At 38.2% G+C, this 26,213-nt stretch overlaps 1 protein-coding gene across 6 annotated transcripts; it reads left to right on the top strand.

Annotated features, from left to right (window-relative positions):
• The first annotated feature begins 1,026 nt into the window (after positions 1-1,026).
• On the top strand, positions 1,027-24,725 carry AQP4 (aquaporin 4). 6 transcript variants are annotated; one of them, XM_074340205.1, is made up of 7 exons: positions 1,105-1,161; positions 2,128-2,195; positions 3,799-3,979; positions 4,293-4,707; positions 5,648-5,812; positions 6,104-6,184; positions 9,553-14,018. In XM_074340205.1, exons 4-7 carry the CDS (start codon positions 4,327-4,329, stop codon positions 9,829-9,831), a joined length of 906 nt encoding a protein of 301 aa, XP_074196306.1. In that variant the 5' UTR covers positions 1,105-1,161; positions 2,128-2,195; positions 3,799-3,979; positions 4,293-4,326; the 3' UTR covers positions 9,832-14,018. The 6 variants fall into 6 exon arrangements, with proteins under 6 accessions (XP_019596818.2, XP_074196307.1, XP_019596822.1 ...); XM_019741259.2 differs by lacking the exons at positions 2,128-2,195; positions 3,799-3,979 and adding an exon at positions 24,240-24,725 and having other exon boundaries at positions 1,027-1,161; positions 9,553-9,717; XM_074340206.1 differs by lacking the exons at positions 2,128-2,195; positions 3,799-3,979 and adding an exon at positions 20,656-22,505 and having other exon boundaries at positions 1,027-1,161; positions 9,553-9,717.
• Positions 24,726-26,213: the final 1,488 nt, after the last annotated feature.

Raw genomic sequence — 26,213 nt, forward strand, 5'->3', positions numbered from 1 at the left:
AGGGACGGGGAGGCTCCCATACGAAGATGTGAGTTCTCACCTCTCTAATTGTTGGACTGAGCATTGACAGATGTTCATTGTATTATTAAAAAGGAATTAATGAACTACTATAAAATAAGAGGGCCATATATGTGCCAGTGATGACAGAGTGTCATAAGCTAAGGATTATGATTATTCCAATCCTAAGCATCTGAGGTCCATTTAAAGAAAAACAGTTGAGACAGCGATGCGGGCAGCTAATTTTCAGACATGCCAGAGTTCACCAAACTCCTCAGTTGGGAGGAGTGCCTTCATGGACATGCTACCTGTGCAGTCGCAAAGGACCCCACGCCTAGAAGGACTCCACATTTTGTGTTAAGTCCTGTTGTTGCAATCTTGAAATTCTTCATTTTTGAACAAGGAATCCTGCCTTCATTTTGCACTGGACCCCACAAATGAGATAGTCAGTCCTGCCCCTAGCTTTCTAGATACTAAGTTTACCTATAGTTCCCAATAATTTTGTCCCCACCCAACCTCTGTTCTTTTTCAATTTGTTACTTTTTACCCAACAATTGTTATAAGTACTCTTATTTCCTATTTTTCCTTGTTTCCTATTATCCAAATCAGTGCTGCACACAGACTACAAATGGACCTGCACTTATCTGTGGTGCTTAAAACGCTGCTTCTCAGATCAAAAACTTCAAATAAAAGCTACCACATATTTTACCACTCAAAAACAAATGCACTGCAGCCATTCAATTCATCTCAACTGCTGGATAATGCAAATCTGTGTTCTCATAGTTGCCTAATTTCAATTACAACACATATCCAAACAAGACAAATTCTCAACAATTCTTTGTGGTGGGAAGAACTCTGGTAAAGAGTAGGGGAAATCCTCATTTTCAAAGATTGCCAGCTAAAGAAACAACGTAAGCAAATGTTTTGTGTTCCTGAAGTGCCCTGCTTCTACAGTGATCAGGTAGCGAAAAGTTATTTCAAGTTCAAATATAACTTAGCGATTGCCACATGGTGCAGAATCTTTCCACCCCTAGACTCCAAAAACCCAATCAGACAAGTGGCCGTAATCTGACTCCCAGCGCGCTGGGAGCTGCAGGCAGGCAATGAGAGCTGCACTCTGGCCAGGGAAGGCATGAGTGACAGACCCGCAGCAAGGCGGTGGGGGTAAGTTCTTCTTTGCCTTAGGAAACAATGCTCAGGGCCAAAAAAAAATGAAACTCTGACTCTCTTATTACAGATATGTGTGCCTTTTTCTGCAGAATCTAGAAGAAAACTATAGGGCAGGTGGGTGGTTCTTTAGATCTGGGTACTGGGCATATTCATAGGAGAGGCACAGAGAAGGTAGAATAAGGATGCTTTGTAGCAAAATCCTCCACATATTTGAGACCTGTGAAAAATACAGGAAAATGACCCTATGGAGGTAAATCTAGCTGCAGTATTTTTCATCAGAAAAATTACTTACTCAGGGGCTCAGTAATCCAGAAGTAAATCAGGCTGGGTGTTCAGCTAGAAAGAAATGTGTCCTGTTCGGTACAATGCAGGCACATCAACAAACCCCCTTTGTTCTGGGGCAAAAGAAGCAAAACAAATGGTGCTGATCCATTCCCATCGAGTGTGAACATGTAAGGGAACATTGACAATAATAGCAGGGAGCTAAGAGAGCCGCTGGGGTGAGCATTTGTAAGGCCAAAGTATGTATATGGTGCTGGGAAACTTTGGGGTTCGCAGCCAACTAAATCTGGTCACTGCCCTGGAGTAAAATCAGATTTTGCAGAAATAAAAAAAAAAAAAAAAGAACGTTAAATGCACTCTTAAAGAGTATATTTATCTGTTTGAGTTTTTGTGGGGTTTTTGTTTTGTTTTGTTTTGTTTTATTTTCTCTGGCTGATGAACATTTGAAGCTGAAAGAGCAACTGGGCTTCTTAAATTAGGTCTCTGGAGAGGTAGACAGATGCATGAGAAAATAAACAGGGAGCCAAAACTCACGGAACTGGGGAAAGTGAGGGAAGAAGGGGTGTAGCATGGAGGCGGCCTTTTCCCAGGGCCCGCCTACCCCGGTGATCTCCTGAGATGCTGAAAAGGGACCTGTGCTTCCTGCCCAACCAGCTTCCTTTTTCCCACTAAATCCAGACACAGACGACCAGCACCTGTGATAGCTCCTTGCCCTTTGCCATCCCGGCTACAGCCGTGGGCTGCTGGTGAGTTCAGAAGCCACCCTCATAACTTCTTTTTTCAATTTGTGAGTTCTTTGAATTTCTTTTCCTTGGGGATATTTTTAATGTCTCTCCCAGGGCACCCTCCCTGCCCCATTCCAAGTGCTGTTTTTGTCTCTTTATTTTCTCTTCCTCTAGGGAATGTGATGTCATTGTTCTCCCAGCTGGGGTTTTTCATAATTACATGATTCACTTAGAGGAGTTCATTTGGGCAGCAGGCAGTTGGGGCAGGGCTGGTTGTTCCCCTTCTGGAGCCACCTGGGCTTGGGCAGAAAATGGGTTTCTCTTTCCAACTCTGAAGCAAAGCCCCATATCAAACCCGAGACTGAGTTGAGATCCTAAAGGTCAAGGGAGAATTCGCCTAGCCCTTTTTGGCACAGCGTTTCCCATTGCCCATGCAGAGCCCAGTCTCCTGGGAACAGAGAATGATGGGGCGGCAGGGGTGGGGGTGGCTCACTCTCAGTAATATATCAAGGAAGGCTGCAATCACTCTAATCTGTTAAAATACTTGGCTTTCTTGCCTAACTCTTTTTTATAGTCCCCTGCGATTAGCATCTCTGCTAAATGCTCTCCATACTCCTTTACTCTTGCTGCTCTTCACAGGCAAAGGGGAGGGGCAAATGTCTTGAATAAGGTGGTAAGTGGGGTAATTGCCCGCTCCAAAGAGAATCCAAGTCATTTCTTTCCAGAATGAGAAGCTGGCATTCATATCCTCAAACCCCATCTCTTCTCATCTCCAAAGATCTTCAGTCAGTAAGAGGAAATTAGGTTAGAGAAAGAAACGGTCTTAGCGCTCAAAGGCTGCCTTTCTGCTCCCCATCCTCCTTTACCCCCTTCCCTCCACTGAGACACACACACAAACTCCCTCAGGTAGAGGCATGTGGTCTTCTAAGGCCAAGAAGAAGTAAGAGAAGACCATCAAGAAGACACTAGAGAAAACACGCTTTCCATGGAGGCTTCTGCTTGGAGCACCAGTGTTCCTTGCCACACCCCGTTGACACACTTGCCTTCCTCAGGTCTGCCTCACACGCTGTCATCTGCATGTGGCTGCCCATGAAGGGCAGGCAGGGTGCCTAGGGCGCTGACTGCATACACTGGTCTCCAGCATCCTTTTGGGAGTTTATCTGAGGGGTAAGGTCAGGTGTTGAGAGAGGGACAGGCACGAGGAGGGACTGTCCCCTAACGCTGCAAAAGCACTGCGGAGGCCAGGATGCAGCTTTCCCAGGCTGCTGGGCCAACTGGGACACAGCAGACCTGCGGTCAGGGGGAGGGTCCCGGGTGTTTGTCCATCTGGCCGCTGTCCCTGAGCCTGGCACCAGCCTGGGAGTGGCTACTCCCCCTCCCTTTGAGAGCCTCTCCAGCTCGCCTAGAGGGTGAGGCTTCCCAGCCCCGCATGGTGCGCAGTGTCCCTCGGACTCCTCCATGCTGGCTGGACAGAGGAAGGGGTGTCCCTGTCCCAGTTCAGGCCCTACCTGGTCCCACCGCCCCTGCCAGTCACCGTGAGCTCCACTCTCCACAACGAATTTACCTTCTGGAAAGACAGACTTCCAGCATTCCTGGCTTCCTAACAGGCCTTTCTTTGATCTAGAGTTTCTCCTGGGGGAAAGGGGACGGAGAATCGGCGCTCCATTTTCAAAATGCCATTTTGAGCAATAAAATAAAAAACCGAGGAAGACCTCCCTGCCTTATTGCTTTATGTTCAAAATGTAAATGGCATATGAAAAGTACATTGAAACTTAAAAACTGGCTCTGAGCGAATTAACTGCAAGGTGAATATATTTTATTTCTAATTCTTTAAGGAACTTGATTTAGGCATTTTCGGACAATTCAGATAACTTGGATCTTTGAATATTGAATCAAAGGAGACTAGAATAACAATCTGTTGACTATTAATTAAGGAGACAATTAATTAATTAATTAATTAAAGAGATTTTCCAGAAACATTCTTTCTTGGTATGCAAAGAACCTTGGGGCTCCTCCCCCACAGTAGGGCAAGATTGCAGACCTGGTGTCTTTACCTGAATTCATAAACCCTGGATTCGTAGCTTCTGATGCCGTTTTGTTTGTTGGTTTTCTTTTCAGTAAGTGTGGACCGTTGTGTAGAAGAGAAAGCATCATGGTGGCTTTCAAAGGGGTCTGGACTCAAGCTTTCTGGAAGGCAGTCACAGCGGAATTTCTGGCTATGCTTATTTTTGTTCTCCTCAGCCTCGGATCCACCATCAACTGGGGTGGAACTGAAAAGCCCTTGCCCGTTGACATGGTCCTCATCTCCCTTTGCTTTGGACTCAGCATTGCGACTATGGTGCAGTGCTTCGGCCACATCAGTGGTGGCCACATCAACCCTGCTGTGACGGTGGCCATGGTGTGCACCAAGAAGATTAGCATCGCCAAGGCTGTCTTCTACATTGCAGCTCAGTGCCTGGGCGCCATCATCGGAGCGGGGATTCTCTACCTCGTCACACCTCCCAGTGTGGTGGGAGGCTTGGGGGTCACCATGGTAGCACCTTTCGCTCTTATATTCAAACTAGGACTCCAGGTTTCTTGCAGGCTCTATTCAATGACACCTTGGTGGCCTGAGAGAGATATTCCTAAAATTGCTCATTTATTCCCAGGGAATTTCTGATGGTTCTTAATAAGGGTAAAAACTGATTCTGGCAACATCGAATATATCCGTAGGAAATTATTGTTTGCTATTGAGTGACTTGAATATTACTAAGTCCAGATGGCACAAAAATTGTGTTTCTCTCTCTCTCTCTCTCTCTCTCTCTCTCTCTCTCTCTCTCTCTCTCTCTTTTTTCTCATACCCCCATCCAAGTAACTATACTGACTATATATTTAGCATAAGACTTTTTTTATTACAATTATTTATTGGTTCACTACCAGAAGAAACAATTTGTTTCTTGTCATGTTCATGAGATATTAAATGATCTACATCAAGAGTCACAACTGAAAAAATCAATTGGCATTTGACCCTAGTTTAGTGCTAAGCTGATTAGGAATATCATTTGTTAGTTCAGCACCAGGGTTGATGAAAAAAAATCACACATGGTTTAAATTTTAACTGAAATACATATTAATTAATTTAAATGTAATTAATAGATTTAATCATTGTCTTATAAAATTACAAGACTCTCAAGAAACTCTTTTTTAAGTTAAGTGCAGCAGTGGCATATTTTGCTTCCTTTGTAGAAAAGGACATTCAGCACAAATTCCCACTTTGTCCCGTAAGAGTAATTAATTATCTATCATGGTCCAAAATGAGTGGAAATTTATTCCTTCTTTTTGGGGGCAGAAGAGGGCAGTGTCTCAAATGGGGGTGAGATAGAAAAACTCAACCATCAGTTTTCACAGGGATAAAATATGCTTTTCACAATGACATGTTATCATAGAAAGTGTTCTCTTGCTTCAACTCAAATGGAATATACTTCTCTTTCTAGGTTCATGGAAATCTTACTGCTGGTCATGGTCTCCTGGTGGAGCTGATAATCACATTTCAGTTGGTGTTTACTATTTTTGCCAGCTGTGATTCCAAACGAACTGATGTCACTGGTTCAATAGCTTTAGCAATTGGATTTTCTGTTGCAATTGGACATTTATTTGCAGTAAGTTTCCAAGTTCATTTAAATAATTGATCCATTTCATTTATCCTCACCCTAGAGCTGGCCTGAAAATGTGTTTTACAACTGTAGTTCTTTAATATCCAGCCACATCTGTCCATTTTAGGTTATTATTTTACTAATTTTGTGATGAGAATGTTGATCTGGCTGCAACATCTTGACAGTTCCTCAATTCCTTGGTTAGTTTCCCTTGTAAATGGTAGCACATTGCAATGAATGATATCTGTTAGTAGCCTATTTCAGTAATGTCTGAAGTTGTTTTCTTTTTCCCTATAGATCAATTACACTGGTGCCAGCATGAACCCCGCCCGATCCTTTGGACCTGCAGTTATCATGGGAAATTGGGAAAACCATTGGGTGACTATCATGTTAAGGACAATTACCTGTAGAGCTCTCTCTTTTTTTTCATTATTTTACTCCCTTTTTTCTTCCTTCCTCTCAACCTTGAACCCCAACTTTATTACATCTTTCATAAAGACTAGGGAGAGACTAGCACAGATCTACTGCAAAACATTTCACTTATATCTGTTCTGGTTTTCAGTAATAGTCTTTTTCTTTTTTTGAAGCACTGCTCTGGGCACTGTATCTGACAGACTGCAGCAGAATATTGCTTACAAGGAGGTTGCCTATGTGGCACAAGTTAAAATCAGGATAGTCTAGTGAATATGGTTTTTAAATAATTGAAAGTAAAGCCTTTTTGGCAATAACAGAAAATATGCTTGCAAAAAAGAAGATGAGAGGGAAAAAAGAAAGAAATGCTTAAAAGCACTGCCCATAGCAAAAATATTTACCTTTTTTGTTTACAAAAGCAGGAACCCAATTAATAGTATGCAAGTTGGAAGCATTTGAACTGCAGATGGTGAGGAATAAATGGGACAAATATTTACGCTAGTGTCACCATAACCATAGTAGGGGAAAAATAACTTTCAGAAAAGGCATACTTCTCAGTCTCATGCCTAACCTACTTATTAATGTGGTGGCAATGCTTCTGGAGAGAAAACATACCCATTTTTAAATATCACAACCAACTGTATTTTAATTGTTTCTTACCAAAAAAAGGAATTTAAACCCCTTACATGAATAATGTAGCAATTTTGAAGGCCACTCACATACTAACTTACAATAATCAATAAAAATATGAGACATAAATGTGTCTAACTTTTATTGTCATTTGAATGCTATTTTACAACTTTTAATTTATGTATATAACAGAATATGTCATTTGTGTTTTAATCTCATGTGTACAGTTGTTATTGACCCAGTCACACCCGCTTAATCGTGGTGTGCTTTGCAAATAAGAAGAAATTGCACCACTGCAATGGGCTTTCAATTCTAAGAAAAGGGTATCAAGTTTCTACAAATAATCTACATCATTAAACAACAGCCTTTGAATCAGTTGTTCAAAAGCAAGATTTTGGACCTAGACAGGCAAAGACTCAGTCAACAATACCATCTACGAAATTGGTCATTTGCCACTGTTATTTCCAAATTAATGTCTCAAAAAATTTGCCACATTAACAGGAATGTAAAGTTTTAATTGGCAGTATATACACCTTATGCTTAAAGTACAACTTTTAGTTCAACTTATTAAATTCAAACTATTTTTATAATTAAAATTTAGAAAAATGACAACTTTAAATTTAATTTATGAGGACTTTTAAAATGTGAATGAAAATATGTTTTTATTAATTATGCATTAATTATGGTAAAACTAGTTATAATTTAAAGAGTAAGAAAATTCTTAGCTTGTTGATTGAATCAGAGTTTTCCCTTTCTTGTTATTTTATAACAAACTTAATCCTACTGAAAATGAACGTCCACTTTGTAGCAATGGTATGTGAAATTTAGAACTAAGTTAAAGTTTATTGCAAATATGATAGATAGACTAGAAATAAAACCAAAATATTAATGACATTATTTTAGTTTTCTTCTTTGTACTTTTCTGTGTTTTCTATATTTTCAGCAATAAAAATTCTTTAGCTTTATAAATTTTAAAAGTTATTGTAAAGTATGACTTTGTTTTGGAATAGTAACTCGAAATTGTTTATTTTTGAGAACATGCAGCTAGATGTCTTGTTCATGGGTGTTCTGAGAAAGTGTCATGATTACTTAGCAGTCTCTAGTCTCCCTTGTGGGATTTGCAGCTTGTGGAATAGAACACAACTAAGGAGATCTTACCAAAGGAACAGAGTAAAGACATTCAGTGGAGGGCTGCTCTGAAAGAGCATGGAGAATGTAAACTCTCATGTGGTTTGTAGCCACTCTACCATTGGTTTTCCTGTTAAACATATGTGTTCAGCTTCAGCTTAAAGTTCGAGTGTTCTTTAGATTTTGCAATGAGGTTGCTAAGTGATATTAATTACAAGAGAGTGTGTTAAGCAGAAGCATTCACCACATTTTTTTTTCAAATGAGAGAAGTGTAGCATAGTGGAAAACAGTACATAGTTCAAAAGAGAGGTTTGAATGCAGATGGACCTGAAATCCTAGCTTGATCACTTGCTAAGCATGAAATACTAAACAAGCTTCTTACCCTTTCAGCGTGCCAGTTTTCTTACCTATAAAATGGATATAATAATATCTACCTCAAAGGTTATTGTTAGAATTAAATGAGTTAATATGAGAAAAGGTCTAAGTACAGCTGGCTCAGAAACAGTGCTCAATAAACAGGGTTTCTGTTGCCCAAGTGAGTCTGTTGAATGAAAAGTAATATTCTACGGCCTACCTATGCTCTAAAGCAAATGTTGAAGCTTATCCCAACTTCAAAACTTTATTATAGACATATAAGTGATAGGATAAAAAGCTTCCATTTGTTGAATTAAAAATCCTATGGAATTGCTAATCCTCAGCTAATCATCATCCATAAACTCAGTACAAGGTTTTTCACTGAGTCACCATCATAAGAACCATGGGAATAAAAGCACTCTGCAAGAAGAGAAATGAGCAAACCATGAGATTTTCAATAAATCACCAAATTTTAGAGAGAAAAAGCATGTAACATAAATGACGTATGGCCAGCCTAGTCACGTACATCTTTAACTTGTCTAGGAAACATGGAATGCAGCAGGTTACTATGAAATTGGAACTATTAAGAATTTTACAAGCATTATTTCAATTTAATCCTGAGAGCCCACGAGGTATGTATTACTATAATCCCCACTTTGCAGATGAGGAAATTAAGGTTTAAGAAGTAAGTAACTGATGCAAACACTCACAAAATTGCTAAGTGGTGGAGCTGGGATTCCATTTCTCATGCTGTACTGAATAACTAAAGCTTCAAATGATAAAATCTGTACTATGATCATAATTATGCAGAAAAGTAATGTAAAATAGCAATATTAAGAAAGTAGAATAAGTACTCTCCAGAAATTTTTTTTCTATTTTAGTTGAAGAATTCTTAGTGTCTGCTTAATTTGCAGTACCACCAAAGAGGAGCTATCTTTACTTTAAGGATTATCAGAAAATGGGGAAAAAAGTAATTAATAAAAGCAGGAAAAGAGAAAACAGTCTTTTCTTGTTTTCTGTTCAAATGTTGTTTAGTAATATGTGACTCTCTGATACGGATTTGATGTATTTTCCTATACTCTTTCCAAAACTCCTCTTTTTTATTTATGACCCATACATGACCCTCTCTTAATTTAAACCAGCTAAATTCTATATTCATGAGTTGTTCAAAGGAATAGTTTTTTTTCTACTTAAACTCTATAACTCTTCCATCTTTCCCCCAGATATATTGGGTTGGACCAATAATAGGAGCTGTCCTGGCCGGTGGACTTTATGAGTATGTCTTCTGTCCAGATGTTGAACTCAAACGTCGTTTTAAAGAAGCCTTCAGCAAAGCAGCCCAGCAAACAAAAGGGAGCTACATGGAGGTAGAGGACAACAGAAGTCAGGTAGAGACCGACGACTTGATTCTAAAACCTGGGGTGGTACACGTGATTGACATTGACCGAGGTGAGGAGAAGAAGGGGAAGGACCCATCTGGAGAGGTGTTGTCTTCAGTATGACTAGAAGATAGCACTGAAAGCAGACAAGAATCCTTAGAACTATCCTCAGATTTCCTTCCACCCATTAAGGAAACAGATTTGTTATAAATTAGACATGTGCAAGTTTGATGTTTCATGACCTATTACTCAGTCTAGGTAATAAATATTTCATTATTTACCAAGGAGGAATGGAAGAAACCTATCGTGAATTCAAAATCTAAACAAAAAATATTTTTAAAGTCTCCCCAAAGCAAATATGTATCTAGTTAATCTAGTTGCCACTCATTAATCATCAATTTAAAATGTGTATCAAAATCTGGTTAAGTCTTGCCTGACAGAAAATATAGAGAAACCTATCAGCTTATTCCTCCTCTACCATGAAATTGGTAATACTAATCCTCGTTTGAGTATTTATTACATTAAATCAGGTTTATCAATAACAGAGTATAGTATGTCACAGAGTCACACACATTCAAGAGAGGAAATATAACAAGCTCTTTTATGGGCGATCCCTTATTTATAAACTACCTCGGCAAAATAATATTAAGGGTCATTGCTAATGAATTATTTCCACTTATATTTCAAATACCCAACTTTTGACCTGAACTCTAATTCATAATATTCCTTCCTCCTTTTCAATGCCCAAAGTAATGAGGAACTAACGCCCAGAAATTTGCAGAATGTCCAAAAATCCTGTATATTTATTAGCTCCCCCTAATAAGACATCCAAATCACAAGGGACACCTATTGAGATTCAAAACAAACAGGTTCATAAGGTCTTATAGAGGTGGGGCAAAATTACCATTATACAAAAATCATAAGGAAAAAGGAAATCTGAATTCTGGTTTCAAATAGTTGATCTGTTTTCAGTGCACATCCTCAAATACACCATAGGAGGTTAACAATCTAAGCTTTTAACCACTTTGCTTATTTTTTAAAATGTATTGGCAAACTGGGGGTTTTCTTTGTTTGTAACTTTGGCTATCTACATTTAAACACTAGCTGAGATATATTTTTGATAACAAGAACACAACTAGGTGAGTCCTGACATTTTTGTTGATCATTAAGCTCTGTTCATTCTCGAAGGTGTAACCTGGTCCTGCCCAGTCCCAATTTCTGCTGCTGTCTCACTTCTCATGAAATTAGTTGGTTATCTTCATTGTGCATGTGATGATATTTTAATGAATTAAAATGAATGAGAGACAAGGAACGACATGGTTGCAAAATAAAAGAATAAGGACATCAAAACATTCTGTATTCAAAGTTAACTAGATGACCAATCTTTCATTTGTAGAATATTGTACATAACCCAACACATTTTTTAAATATTTTCATTACTAACTCATTTTATTTGTCAAAATAGTGTATTATTTCCTGCACTGTTTTGCCTTATGTCAGTAGAATGGTCTCTGGAAACCCCAGTTTCTATCATCTTAACTTACTAGTCTAGCTTTTGTCTTAGATAAAAAGCTACAAATGTTAATTTCACTGAACAAAAGCTAGTAGTAAAGCAAAAACCTATCACTGAAAAGAGTGACTTGTAAATAGCTTATAATCAAGGGCTTTCTCCCCTCACGCATAGTTCCAACTGTGCACCACTTTTTAGTATTAATGCACTTGTGTGTCTGTGGCAGTGAGATAATGGACCACTATTAAACCTGATTCTCTTCGGTGCTAGAAAAGTGATGTCCGAGGTTCCCAGAGAGTCATCATACCAGTGTGGCTCCTGGGAGTGTCACTGGCAAGTTTTTACAGCAGGTAGTGAAATCCCAGGCTCCTTTCTCAAGGGTGTGGCCAACCACAGCCTCTGCCAGTGAGGCGCGTTGCTTCCTGTTTGGGTCAGTATCTGTAGGAACTAGGATGCTATTCTAAGGATGGTTTATGCCCATCTTTTCAAACATTTGCACAATATACCACTAAAGACGAAACACTGGCGGTGGTGCAGGTCAAAAGATAATGCCACCATCAGCAAGCATGTCAGTTCAAAAATCAGTTAGGTTAATAAGGAAAAGTTAAGCAGATTTTCCCAATACACTTACAACTTACTGGCTCATTATCATGATTATTCAGCCATATGTTTTACTTTACAAATTGCTTTTCCACTCACTCCCAGTTAGAGCATTCAGTATAAGTCAATGCTAAGGGGGGGCAAAGGATAATGATGTTTTCATACTTTGTTTTCCAGCAGCTAACAGAGTGCATGGCACATAGTAGGTATTCAAAACAAGAGTTAGTTAATAAAAAAACACATACATTTCTTTTGGGATTTAAGAATATGAATACTTTTCTTTTAATCTTTATTTTGCTCAATGTTTAATAAAAGTATGATTTCAAAGACTACTAAGGGAAGGCAATATCAATGTAAAAACCATAAAATATATTTTTGCATTCTACTATTTTAGAGGCATGCAGTGAATGAAAGCTTTATCACTTCTTTTTCCTGCATATGAGACAACATATTTTGTATTTCACTCAAGGCTCTGCCAGTAAAAAGTAATGAAATTGTACCTTTCTAATGACATCTATGCAGCAGGGGTCTATTGCCTTGTGGATGGCACCAAATTATCCAAGTGTATTAGGAGACTAGGGCTTTTTCCTTTAATCCCTTCTTATTAATGAAGTGCCTCGTGCTGCTCCCAGGAGAGTGCCACTGACAGATCAACAGAAAAGAGATCAGAGAGGAAACACGGGAAGGACATAAATGAATTATACCCAGCCAGGAAATGATGCCAACCGTCTCTTCCCTAAGGAAAAGTACAACAAGCACCCCAAAATTGTAAGGTGGTCCTTGCCCTGCGCATGTATATAGTTTGTCAAAAGAGTTCAAAGGGTAAGAGTCATTTTTTAAGTTTTCAGGGATTTTTTTAATAACTTGGGGCCCACAATTTGAATGCATGTTTTCACTGTTGAAGATTACCTAAACTTTTACCTAGGAAGGAACTATTTTTCTGGCACCTAAGGAGTTGCCAAAATTTAAGATTCTTACATTTCATTTCTGCCATTTAATGCTTTTTATAAATTCTTACACTTTCTATTGTCTGACCCTTTTCCTAATGCAGTTGATAGGTGTTAGCTAGAGCTGCCCCTCAGTCTTGAAGATTTTACAAGAAGATCAAAAATATTTGAAAAACATAGATGAAGGAATTATGCTATCTGATTAATTATTAGAGGTCTGATTCCAAATAACACAGAATATTCTTCTTAGGCCATGAAACCAGAAAACTCACTTACTGGTTTAAACTCCAAAATGAACAGGAAAATTCCAAAATCAGGTAGCAAATTCAAATGCTAAAATTAATTCTGACAAGGCCCTTTGCTGCAACATGTTGATATGATGCCCACATGTTGTGCACATTTGACAGAGAATTTGCCTTTGTGATAACTGAAGATGACATTGGGAGCTCAATAAACCACCTTACCAAACAACATAAAGCCAATACTAATTATAATAAGCACAAGAGAATATGCAAATTCAGAATATTTTACACTTGACTGTAATTTTGTCTTTCATAATATGTTTCTGGCACCAAAATTATTAGGAAGATGTGGTGATTATCTGGAAAATGTAACAAAACACAGTCTTTACCACAAATTTTATGTGTATTCATTGGTATTGTAGTACTTTACAGATCACCCCAAAACAGCAATAATTTGAAACCCATAATTTGCTGAAATACGTGGAAGACATTTAATTCAGAGCTCAAAAACTGTGGATGTTAACTTTCACAAAGGACTATAGCTTATAAAATACATACCAAATACATGTTATACAACATGGGCAATGAACATTAAATTCAAGAGCAGTTATAGTGTTACCTATGCATGTTAAAAATCCAGGAGCTAAAAAGTATACCTAATTTATATAACCCATTGGAATGAATTTCTGAATTCTCTTCAGGGGTAATTAAATAAGCAGGCAATGTATGAAAATATATAAACAATTGTTTATCACTTTTATGACCCAAATCACAACGAAATTGTAATTCATGATAAACTAGTGAGAATAAACTGAACATATGGTTATATTCACAATTATTCATTAACTGAAATATTCTTCCAACATTAGAACTAATGTTAAGGAGATTGAAACTGTAATGTCTAATATTTGGAATAATCTATTAAAGTATTAGCATTGATTTCCATGAATTAGGTTGTATCTCATAGTACTAAGCTTGTGCAAATAAACTTTTTAATGTTTTAAAAGGTAAGCATTGTGTTTGATGATGTCTGAAAATCCATTCATAGTTTTTGCAAGTTACATCTTAGGAGCATCTGTTAGACTGACCAGAAGATTTAGATATGTGATTATAGCCAACACCAAATGAAATCTTGGTGGAATCCATATAACAAAATGTATTTTGGGGGAGTCTGCAGAGAGAGTACACACTGTGGTGGGCCCTGATATAGACAGTGAAAATGGGGTTTTCACGGGCTTAATTTTTAAATGTCTACATCTATGCAACATAGGCCATTGGATATCAGCTATACAACTCTGACTCAAATGAGGTCAGTATTGCCAAATACATGATTATCTTCAGGGCATTTGGCAGATTCTGCCTGCCTAGGCAGATGGATAAAATAGGTACAATGAGTACTGCTTTATGCGCTTGGGTTCTTGGTTTGAGGGGCACCCCAATCGGGGAGGTTATAGATTCTCAGGGAAGGATTGAGGACAATCATTTATGCAGCGTACAGCCCATCAGATGAGTAGTGAATTATGCCTTAGGAGCCAAGTGGATATGAACCTCTTTTACAGTATTTGTCACATTGTAGTGAAATCATTTGTGTAGGTCTCTCTTGCCTACTAGATTCTAAACTCCTTAAGGGCTAAGACTTTGCTGTATTTATTCTGTATCCCCCTCTCCCACCAGCATGGAGCACTAAGCTTGACATTTCACTCAATAAATGCTTGTTGCATGAATGAATAAAGAACTTAAGGAATATCTTACAACCAATAGGAAATGCCACAAAAATGTTATACCTCACTCAATCTAGTTGGTGTTTGCTGTTATATAGGTGTGTGCTAAATATTTGAATTCTTATACTTCTAGGCAGGAGACTGAAATTAGCTTAAACACTAAAGAAAAAGAAAAGGAAAAATGCACAGAAAGAATGAAACACTAAGTGGATTTCTAAAATTTATACCTAATGTGTAGGCAACAAGACATGTTTTCATTGCTATATTTATACAATGGCCAGATGTTAGATGAAATTTAGCTCAATGAGTATTTCAGCAAGAAGAGTGTTTTAACAAGCATGGGAAGCTAGAGATATAAATGTCAGCCTGATTTTAGATAATTATCCTGCTTGGAAAATGTCCAAAACATATGCCAACTGAATTAATTCTTACTATTTTTTAGTTTTCCCATCTCTTCACTCCTGAGGCTTAAGGAGACATTGAGGACCCTAAAAAGCTGAGTTGAGTTCTGCTACCTCAACATGTCCAGAAATCTCTGAGAAACAATGACATTGATGTTTGCAACCTTTGTGCATAGCACAGTGATAGTATGTGGCTAATGCTCAATAAATGCAGGATGGATGGATCAATGGACAGATGGATGGATGGGTGTATGGATGGATGGATGAAACATTCCACTCTGGAGGTATTAAGTTTATCTGTGAACAGATAAAAATCATAGCCTATATTCCTTCTTTTCTTATGAAAGCATTGGTCAAGGATCAGAATGCTAGAGGAGGAATGCATGGATTACAATAATTATCAAGAATGAGTGTGTGTGTGTATATATATATATATATATGACTTTAGAATTTATAAATATTATTTTCAATCACTTAATCTTCAAGGTAAGTATTCCTATAATTCTCATTTCCAAATGTGTCAAAGAGGAAACTAAGTGTTAAAGAGATTAATTATCCAATATTATACCTAGTAGAAAAGCAAAAACTGGAACCCACATCCCAATTAATCCCAATCCCTTATGTCCTTCCCCTAATTCATACAGTCATCCCATTCATCTATCAGCCTAATTTCCCATCGGCCACCTTTCCTTAAGTGGCAAAAATTATATTCTATCCATACTACTAATTTATTGCCCAACAAGGGGCAATAAATTAAGTACTACAGACCTGGAGTAAGTATTACAGAACTTAGGAAAGGTCTCAAATAGGAGAACAATGTAGACTGCTGCAATGGCTTTACTTTAGGATACTTTCGATAATTTAGGAAATTTTTCATTGATTTTTTTCCTTAGAAAAATAGTATAATTGTCAGAAAGTATTTAAGATATGTATCATTTGGTCCAGAAAAGAGAATTCAGTTAGTAAAGTTATTAATATGGTCTTCCACATTTAAATAATGATAATAATAACTTTCAATTATTGAACACTTGCTCTGCACCAGAGATGTACTTTACACTGTGTACTCATTTGTCATAGTAACTTTATGAGGTAGCTACTGCTACTATTCCCATTTTACAGGTGAGGAAACTGAGGTCTAAGGAGAGCAAGTAACTTGTTCAAAGTCAAAGAGCTACTAAGTGGTAAAAGTGGGGTTTGAACCCAGGCAGTCTGTACATAGACCCTCTACTCCTAGCCACTGCCCTGTATTACGTCTTACCTCAAGTGCTATCGGCTTCCAATTGTTCCAACTTTCCTATCTGCTTTTTCCCAGCCTTTGACTTTCCATATCCAACAGAGATTACAGTGTGTTTGAAGCTCTCAGTTGTTCCTGACTTAACCTCTGATTATCATTTTGACCACCTGTGAAGGAAGATTTAAATATTAAAGTGCAAATGCCACAAAGATAAATCAGCTAAACTTACAAAGTATTTTTTGAAAGGGACTTTGAATGGCCAAGAAAACTCTTTCTTCAGTAGGCAGAGGTATGACAAAAACTTCTTGTACAATATACCTTCCACTTTTTAGCTCCCATTTTCTGGTTGGTCTTTATAAAATTTGATCATTTCTCTTCATGGAGACAAGTAATATGTATTTGATTCTTCTTTACCCATTAATCACCAAATCAATACACATGCTTGAGTATTTATTTTGTTCAAGGCTCTATAGAAAATTTTAATAAATTGCATTTATATGGTAACTATTTATTTTATTTAAATAAAATACATTTTTAATAAGGGAATCAATAAAATGGAGTTTAGCAATAATCTGAGCTAGTCTATGATGATGTACCCTAAAACAAGCCTGTAAAGGTTACAAAACATATTTTTTAAAAATAATATAAAGGTATTTTCGAGTGGACCAAATTATAATACTGTTACAATGGCAACAGCTTTGGGAAATAATGGAACAGAATGATCATTGCCAGTAATTTCCCTCTCCTTTAATAAGAAGAGAGATCTTTTCATTTATAAAACAGAACTGAGCACACATAGCACTTCCCTGTTTCCAAAGTACAAGATTGTAATTTCCCAAATATTTTGACTCACATCCTCAGAAGACAAGAATCTTTAAAAATATAAAAATATACAACCAATCACTGTGAAAACTATTTGTTTAAATTTTGGACCCCAAAGGGGAAAAAAAAGGAAATAAAGGAGGGAGGGAGGGCAGGATTCCCTCAGTAACAGCAAAGTGAATGGGAAGAGGTCCCAGCATTCCTGTTCCCACATACAAGAGTTGCTAACACAGCAGTTGCCCCTATGCCGAGAAAAGTCCCTGAGCTGTCAGGGTGTTCTTCTCATCCTATATTGCAATTAGTGCCCCAAATAAAACTGGACTACGCATTGTCTTCAACAAACTTTAGTCCTTATCTCAATTTTAATCTTTAAAATGTCAGGCTCAAGAGAAATAGACTCCTCCCATGGAATGAAAGAACACGGAATTTTGATTTTCAGCAATAAATACAGGATGAAAACAGGATCTTCTCAGTTCTCTCAAGAAATCTAGCTCTAAAATTGACTTCCTTAGAAAAGAAAAATTATGAGGCTAAATTTCAGCACATGGCTCCTGGAAATAATTCTTCATATTAAGCTACTCCAGGATTTCAGTGTCAAAACTTATCACAAAAGACGTTAAGTTTTATCTTGTTTCAAAAGCTGATGTTATGGAAACAGTCATGGAACTGAAGAGTGAGAGCAGCTGAGATTTCTCTAGTGACCTGCAGTAAGGAAGGGTTGAGAAAAACTCATCCTTTCTCAGTTGAGAAAAATTCAGCCCTGTGGTGTTGGTACATTGTGGTTAAATCATTCATATTCTTTGAACTCTAATAAAAAATTCTCATCAAACAATGATGACATTTTCATCTCATCAAAGTTTAATCACAAGAATATTGTAATTCTGATTTTCTTCACCTAAGTTCAAGTTGAAAGTAATTGTCAAACAGCATTTTAGTTCCAACCATTACATCCCTTCTTACACATTCCGCCTCACGTTATTATGGCCCATTTTGTTTTCAAAAAGGCACGTCATTTTTTCTGTTATTCAAGCAGTTTTAAAAGAATTTTGTCACCTACTTACAAATAGTACACTTAAGGCTCATTTTATAAAGCATTCAAGATCATAAATTAACATGAACGGAAGATGTTTCCTTGAAACATTAAGAGACCCCAGGAATTCTGACTATGGAATTGATTGATGTTGGAAAAACAATTGCCTGAGTTACTGATTGTTTCAAAAAAAATTTTTTTTCTGCAAGCCCCAAAATGATTGGCTTACAATGCACAAAAGCAAAGAGGTAAATACAAGCTTGTTTAACTTTCTTTCATTGACCTTTTGAAAGAGTAACTCTGCTTTAGTCATGAAGCATCCTGAGATCTGGTCTGAGAAATTGGAACAAGTTTACCCCAAATGAGACAAAGAGAGGTGGCTCTTTCATGGGGATGGCAAATGAGTCCCAATCACTACTTCTAAAAATATATGGAAAGCTAAGGACTGTGGAATTTGGGATAATATGTGTGTTGTACTTTCTGTATTTTCCACAAAGGACATGTATAACTGTCAGAATCAGAAGGGGGAAAATGAATGATATATTTAAACAGGCCTAAGAGAGCTGACTTAAATATATGGGGCAGAGTGGAATGTGTTTCTCATATTCTCTATCGTCCTATTTGTTTTTTCATTTGATTGTTTGTTTGTCCTGTAGTATGAAAATACTACAGGCATTTGGTGAACTTTTTCAATCAGGAACTCCAATCCTTCAATTCTGGCATATTTACTTGAATTGTTCTTTATGTCTTTCTATTTTTGTCTGGTTTCTCTCGTAGAGCTCCTATTATTCAGATATTGCACATTCTATACTATATCAGATGCTTTACTCAGATGTCTGGTTATCCTTGACTGTCTGCTCACATTTAAGTGTGGGGACCAAATCTTTCAAATACAAGTGTGGAACTTCTCAGTTGTGAACTTCACGGTAGAGTGATCTGACTGGGCAGTTTAGGTGAGGAAGCATTGATATCACAACCTCAGGGCCTTTGTTCTTAGGTTGGTCAGATTCCCCAGAGAAAGTTCTTCAGCCCCCTGCCTGGAAGGTAAAGTCCTGGCTGTTAAATGTCTGGAAGCAAATGTGAGAAGAAAGCTGGGGCATGGTCTCAACATTCAGTATTGTATACATTTCCTTAATCTCCTATTTTCAGTATGGAAAATGTGTATTCTCCATCCTCAACGGAGCCCAGTTTCTCTCTTTAGAAAAAATAAATCCCCCTTCTCTTGCCAGGATTGTTGGTTGTTGAGTTGGCAAAGGATCTGGAAATCTGACTACTTCAAAAACTTTCAATCAATTCTCCTCATTTTAGTCTTTCTAACTCTCCCACTTCTAGAAGCTCCAGGTGGTACCCATTTCTGAACTGTGGGTTCTGAGTAAATTGAGTTGGACTTCATCTTTCTCTACTTTAGCTTAACTTTCAGTTCTTTACCACTCATTCATCTGCTTTCCAGGTGACAAAATGTTGTAGTTATTGCCTCCTTTTTTCTGTTTTTCCTATCCTTAGGGGCTTAAGATGTTTTCTAAAAATCATTTTAGAATTGTTTTATGGGGGAAAGAGATCCAAGATGGAGGATTAGATAAATATTGTGTTTGCCTGATCCTGTGAACACATCAAAACTACAATTATAGAATAATCAACCTGGAGAACCAACTTCTGTCTAGCTAAACAGAAGTTTTATAACTAAAGAAGCCACATCAAGACTGGTAGGAGGGGCAGAGACATGAAACGGGCTGGCCCGAAATCCTCATATGGTGTTTGAAAATTGGGAGGGATATATTGGCCACAGAGGTTCAACATAGAGGAGTGAGGGACCCCAGTCCACACTGGGCTCCCCAGCCCAGAGTACTGGTGCCAGGAAGAGGCACCTCCACAATATCTGGCTGTGAAAAACAGTGGGGATTATGACCGTCCAGGTGGGATGAAAGGCTACAGGAAACCCAGACATCCTCTTAAAGGATCCACACACAAACTCACTGGTGCACACTCACCCTAGCCTCCAGCAGGGGACAGTGACTCGGCAGGCGTCAAAGACATATAGCAAAAGACTAAGTTGTAAGGCTTCAGAGCAAGGACTGGAGGGAGAGTTGCCATTTTCCCTATGTGGGGTCCTTCTCCTGTGCAGCTAGCAGGTGGGCACCATCTTTCCTGTGTTGGGCCCTCCCCCAACGCCCATGGCCAAATCTGAATCTGAATTGGGCTTCAGAGCTCCAATAGCTCCACCCTGGTGACTCACTGAGACCCTGCCACACCCAACTCCATACTGCTCAAGGTTTTATCAGTGGCTGAACCTTACAGGAGTGGGCAGCAGGACTTGGAGTGTCCTGGCTGTTTATGGAACTACACAAGACCCAGTACAGGTGGCAGCTGTCTTTGGTTTGCAGTGTGAACTCTTCCACGTGCTTCCAGGTCCAGCAGTAACCAACCATGGTTTGCTTTGTAGCTCCTACCAGGTACTCCCTGGCCAGTCACAGGCAGTGGCTGACCTGGGCCTGCACCAGAGCTCCTCCCAAGAGGTCCCAGAACAAACATACTTGGAAGTTGTCTTCATACAACAGTAGAGCACCATTCAATTAACACCACAAGTGGCTCACCCAAAGGATGGTCTCAACAGGTACCAGAGCTGGCTGGGGTGAATCCCGCTCCATGGGGTAAGACCCCTGCATACCAGCCCATAAGTTGTAGAAGTGGCCAAACCCCACAGCCAGTCAGCCTGAGGGTCAATCCCATCAACTGACATGCCAATAGCAACTCAAATATAACAGAAGTGTGCACATTCTTGGAGCACCCAATGCAAGTGACAAGGGAGACTGTGCCACTGGACTCCACAGGACACCTACTACATAAGGCCACCTGGCAAGCCTGGGGACATAGCAGATCTACCTAATACATAGAAACAAACACAGAGAGAAAGCCAAAATGAGGAAAAATGAAATACATCCCAAATGAAAGAACAAAAGAAAACTCCAGAAAAACAACTAAACAAACTGGACGCAAGCAACTTACCAGACACAGAGTTCAAAACACTGGTTATAAGGATGCTCAAGGAACTTCATGAGAACTTCAACATAGAGATAGCAAGCATAAAAAAGACATAGAAACCATAAAAAAAGAACAAGTCAGAGGTGAAGAATACAATAACTAAAATGAAGAATGGATTAAAAGGAATCACCAGCAAACTAGATGAAGCAGAGGATTGAATCAGCTATTTGGAAGACAAGGTAGCAAAAATCATCCAATTGGGAGAGCAAAAAGAGAAAAAAATAAAAATAATAATAAAATGAGGATAGTTTAAGGGATCTGTATAATAACATAAAATGTAACAACATTTGCATCATACGGGTACTAGAAAGAGAAGAGAGAAAGCAAGGGACTGAGAAGCTATTTGAAAAAACAATGACTGAAAACTTTCCTAACCTGGTGAAGGAAGTAAACATATAAGATCAGAAAGCAGAGTCCCAAAGAAGATGAACCCCAACAGGCCCACACCAAGACACATTATAATTAGAATAGCAAGGTTGAAGACAAAAAGAGAATTCTAAAAGCAGCAAGAAAAAGGCAACTAGTAACTTATAAGGGAGTTCCCATAAGATTGTCAGCTGATTTCTCAACAGAAACTTTGCAGGCCAGAAGGGATTGGCAAGAAATATTCAAAGTGAGGAAAAACAAGCATCTCTAATTAAGACTACTCTACCCACCAAGGCCATCATTTAGAATCAAAGGACAGATAAAGAGCTTCCTAGACAAGAATTGGCTAAAGGAGTTAATCACCAGAAGACCAGTATTACAAAAAAATCTTAGAGGAACTTCTTTAAGATGGAAAATAAATAATAATTAAAAATATGAATAATAGGGGCCAGCCTGGTGGTTCAGGTGGTTGGAGCTCCATGCTCCTAACTCTGAAGGCTGCCAGTTCAATTCCCACATGGGCCAGTGTGTTCTCAACCACAGGTTGCCGGTTCGATTCCTTGACTCCCACAAGGAATGGTGGGCTCTGCCCCGTGCAACTAAGATTGAACATGGCACCTTGAGCTGAGCTGCCGCTGAACTCCCGGATGCCTCAGTTGGTTGGAGCGCGTCCTCTCAACCACAAGGTTGCAGGTTTGACTCCCACAAGGGATGGTGGGCTGCGCCCCCTGCAACTAGCAGCAGCAACTGGACCTGGAGCTGAGCTGCGCCCTCCACAACTAAAGATTGAAAGGACAACAACTTGACTTGGAAAAAGTCCCAGAAGTACACACTGTTTCCCAATAAAGTCCTGTTCCCTTCCCCAATAAAAAAAAATATGAATAATAAAATGGCAATAGCTACATATATATATCAATAATTACTTTCAATGTAAATGCTCCAATCAAAAACATACAGTGGCTGAATGGATAAGAAAACAAAACCCTTGCACTTGCTGCCTACAAGAGATTCACTTCTGTGACTTCTGTGCGGGTCGAAAGACACACACAGACTGAAAGTAAAGGGATAGAAATGGTAATTGTATTGAAATGGAAGTGGGGGAGGGGAGAATTCTGGAGTAACAATACTTATACCAGACATAATAGACTCTAAAACAAAGCTTATAACAAGAGACAAAAAAGGACTCTGTAATCCCACTTCTGGGTATTCATCCGAAGAAACCCAAAACACTACTTTGAGGGTATGTGTACATCCATATGTTCATTGCAGTATTATTTACAATAGCCAAGACATGAAGGCAACCTGTGTCCCTGAATGGATGAATGGATAAAGAGGACGTGGTACATACACTCGTATATACAGTGGAATATTGCTTGGCCATGGAAGGGAATGGGATCTTACCATATGCAGTGGAATGGATGGACCTGGAGGGTATTGTGCTAAGTGAAATATGTCATACAGAGAAAGACAGATGCAATATGATTTTGCTCATATGTGGAATCTAAAGAACAAAATAAACAAACAAACAAAACAAACAAACTCATAGATACAGAGAACATTTTGATGGTTGCTAGATGGGAGGGGGGTTGAAGGGTTGGGTGAAAAAGGGGAAAGGATTAAGAAGTACAAATTGGTTGTTACAAGTAGTCATGGGGATGTAGAGTATAGCATAAGGAATATAGTCAATAATATTGTAATAACTATGTATAGTGCTAGTTTAGTACTAGACTAGTCAGGGGGATCACTTCTTACATTATACAAATGTCTAACCACTTAGCTGTACCCCTGAAATTAATGTAAAATAATATTGAATGTCAAAAACTAAAATAAATAAATGAATGTGTACCAACTGCCAAAATTTGGTTAATAAAATGAAATACTGAAGAAAAAAAAAAGAATTGTTTTTATGGGGATGTTGGGAAGGAGTCAAAATGTTTAATCTGCCATCTTTGTATAGAAGTCCTCCAATCTCTTCCACTTTTTGTTCAATGTTACTTCCTCTGAACCCCCTTGAGGCTACATTAAATGCCTCTGTTACATCTCCCCTCTTAACACCCTGTACTCCTCCTATCAGACATGTGGATGTTGGTGTGAATAAAACACAAATTTATTTTTGTCTCTTTCTGTCCCTTTACACTTTTATTCAGTGGGGATAATCTTTCCCAGTCCCTAGAAGGAAAGTTGGCAGATCCCCACGATTTTCTGCTTACCCACATAAAAAAGAGAGTTCTATGATCACTTTAATTCACAAAACCAGATTCACTAACTAGAATGTTTCCTGACCAAAATATTAAGCAATTCCTCATCTTCAAAGTTAAGAATGCTCCCTCTCCCCTCACTAAGGCCTGCGTTTAGTAGCTGCCTAACTTCCAGGAAGGAGGTGTGACCAGCCTCCTTACCCTCCCCCTTTCCCTTTTGACAGTGGTTCATTCAGCTGTGGGCAGAGGGAAAAGCAAGCAAACAGAGTTGCCAGATTTAACAAATAAAAATAGTGGTGTAGCTTTGAGCTCTCTGGTCTGGCAAATGATTGTTTGGCAAATTATTATTGCTGACTCAATCACAGGTTGCATTTTTGTTTTGTTTTGTTTTGTTTTAATTCTTTGGCATTCCCATCCCTAGGGCCTCTTCACTCACAAGTCTCAAGATGAGCTGAAGGGGTTGTATTCTGTCTCCCAGGCCTGCAGTCAGCCTTCAGCCTTCCCTGGTTCACAGCAGGAATGAAGATGATTCCACCCTGGCCCTTTCTCCCACAGGAAACATTCAGACATCTATTCTGACAAACAGCATGGAGGCTGATCCCTGTGCAGCAGCAAAGCAACTCATCGTCTTTCTTCCATCCTCTAGATTTCTCAAATAAGAGTTAGACCCCAGTCCAAGGTGATCTCCATTCCCCAAACACATAGCAACTCTCAAAGTGCTCAGACTAAAGGTTTGAGGTTAAGAACATGGTATTCACTTCCCATCCTACCCCTCGGAGTAAAAACTGGGGATTCATAACACCATTTCCTCCAAGGAAAGTCTTCTCAAACCCTTTCTGCCCTACAGACTCGTACACCCTTCATCGGGATGAGGGGACCAAATGTTAAGGGACTAATTCTAGTACATTACTTTGTAATTATGTGTCAGAGAGAACCTGCTCCACATTGATTTTGACTTCCTGACCAAAATATGAAGCAATTCATATTGGTGTCTATAATGTTGTTTTAGTCAAAACAGAGGCAGAAGAAGAACATTTTCTAAATTCTTTTCCACTTGGTTATTTTTCTCCACCCACTAGTTGATAAAACTCGCTGAGGATAAGGGGTCATTGGAGCATCTTCGGAACCTGGCACACGTGTGGCATACAGACATCATCCTGTAAATATTTATTGGTTGACGACTGACTGATGGAATGAATGAATTACAATGGACTCTTACACAACCAATAGCCATCAATTATTTCTCCTTTCCACCCAGTAGAGGTACAAGTTTTAGCTTCAATTTGGCATTCAAATTAAACAGAAAGAACAGAAATGCAAAGTTTTGAAACAATTTACCAGTGATGGTCTTTAACATTTCTTTCTCAAAAGATTTTAATGTGGGATCAATATCCTCTTATTTCAAGTGGTTCAGGGGCTGTCCTTGATAAGGAGTTAAATGAAATACTTAACTGGAGAGATTCTCCAGCACCATAATTCTTTGAAACTATAACAGCTTTGCCTCATTTCTATGAAGAAATTAAAACTAGATTAACAGAAAATTAAGTTGGTCAGGACTCTTTTTATTGTTCGAGCCAAATAAAACATGAAAAGTAAATAAATTATATCTTATTCTAAAGTTGTATGATTCTATGACATGAATAGTGGAAAATAATTTGGGCTTTTCAAGTCCTTCCAGCAATAATTTTGTAATTTCTAGTTATAAGCATTTGAAACATATTATATTAAAATTTTATACTGAATTATAATTAATACTGAATGTTATTTTAATGACTCAAAAAGGATTATACAAGATTATATAAAAAGTTTATACAGGATTACAGAGAAAATTTTAGATCACATAAAATTTATCAGACATAAATAGCACCTAAAATGTGTTTTTTTCTAACCTATTATTATGGAATTCATGATTTTATCTTATGTACCCCTATCTGCTTCCCAAAAGAATCTAAGGTAGATTTCATTTCTTAATTGAACTATTAACATTGGTTAATAACATTATATAAATATCAGGTGTACAACATTATAATTCGATAATGAGTAAAGGGGGTCAAATATGTGGTAACAGATGGAGACTAGACTTTTGGTGGTGAACACGCAATAGATTTCAATATTTTAAAAAGACGTTCAGGTACACAGAATAAATATAAGAAATAACAAAGGCTTTAGACAGAATGATGCTTTTATACAGAGGGTGCCAAAAAAAATGCATACACATTTTAAGAAAGGAAAAAACTGTATTAAAATTGTAATACTCAATATATACTGATAACAACAGATGAATACAAGTCATGTTTGACTTCTGCAATTACAAGAGGTGTTCAAAGTGGTTACCATCAGTGTAATTTTAATACAGTTTTTCCTTTCTTAAAATGTGTATACATTTTTTTGGCGC

The sequence above is a fragment of the Rhinolophus sinicus genome, linkage group LG09, assembly GCF_036562045.2.
Source record: "Rhinolophus sinicus isolate RSC01 linkage group LG09, ASM3656204v1, whole genome shotgun sequence".
In the NCBI taxonomy this organism is placed as follows: Eukaryota; Metazoa; Chordata; class Mammalia; order Chiroptera; family Rhinolophidae; genus Rhinolophus; species Rhinolophus sinicus.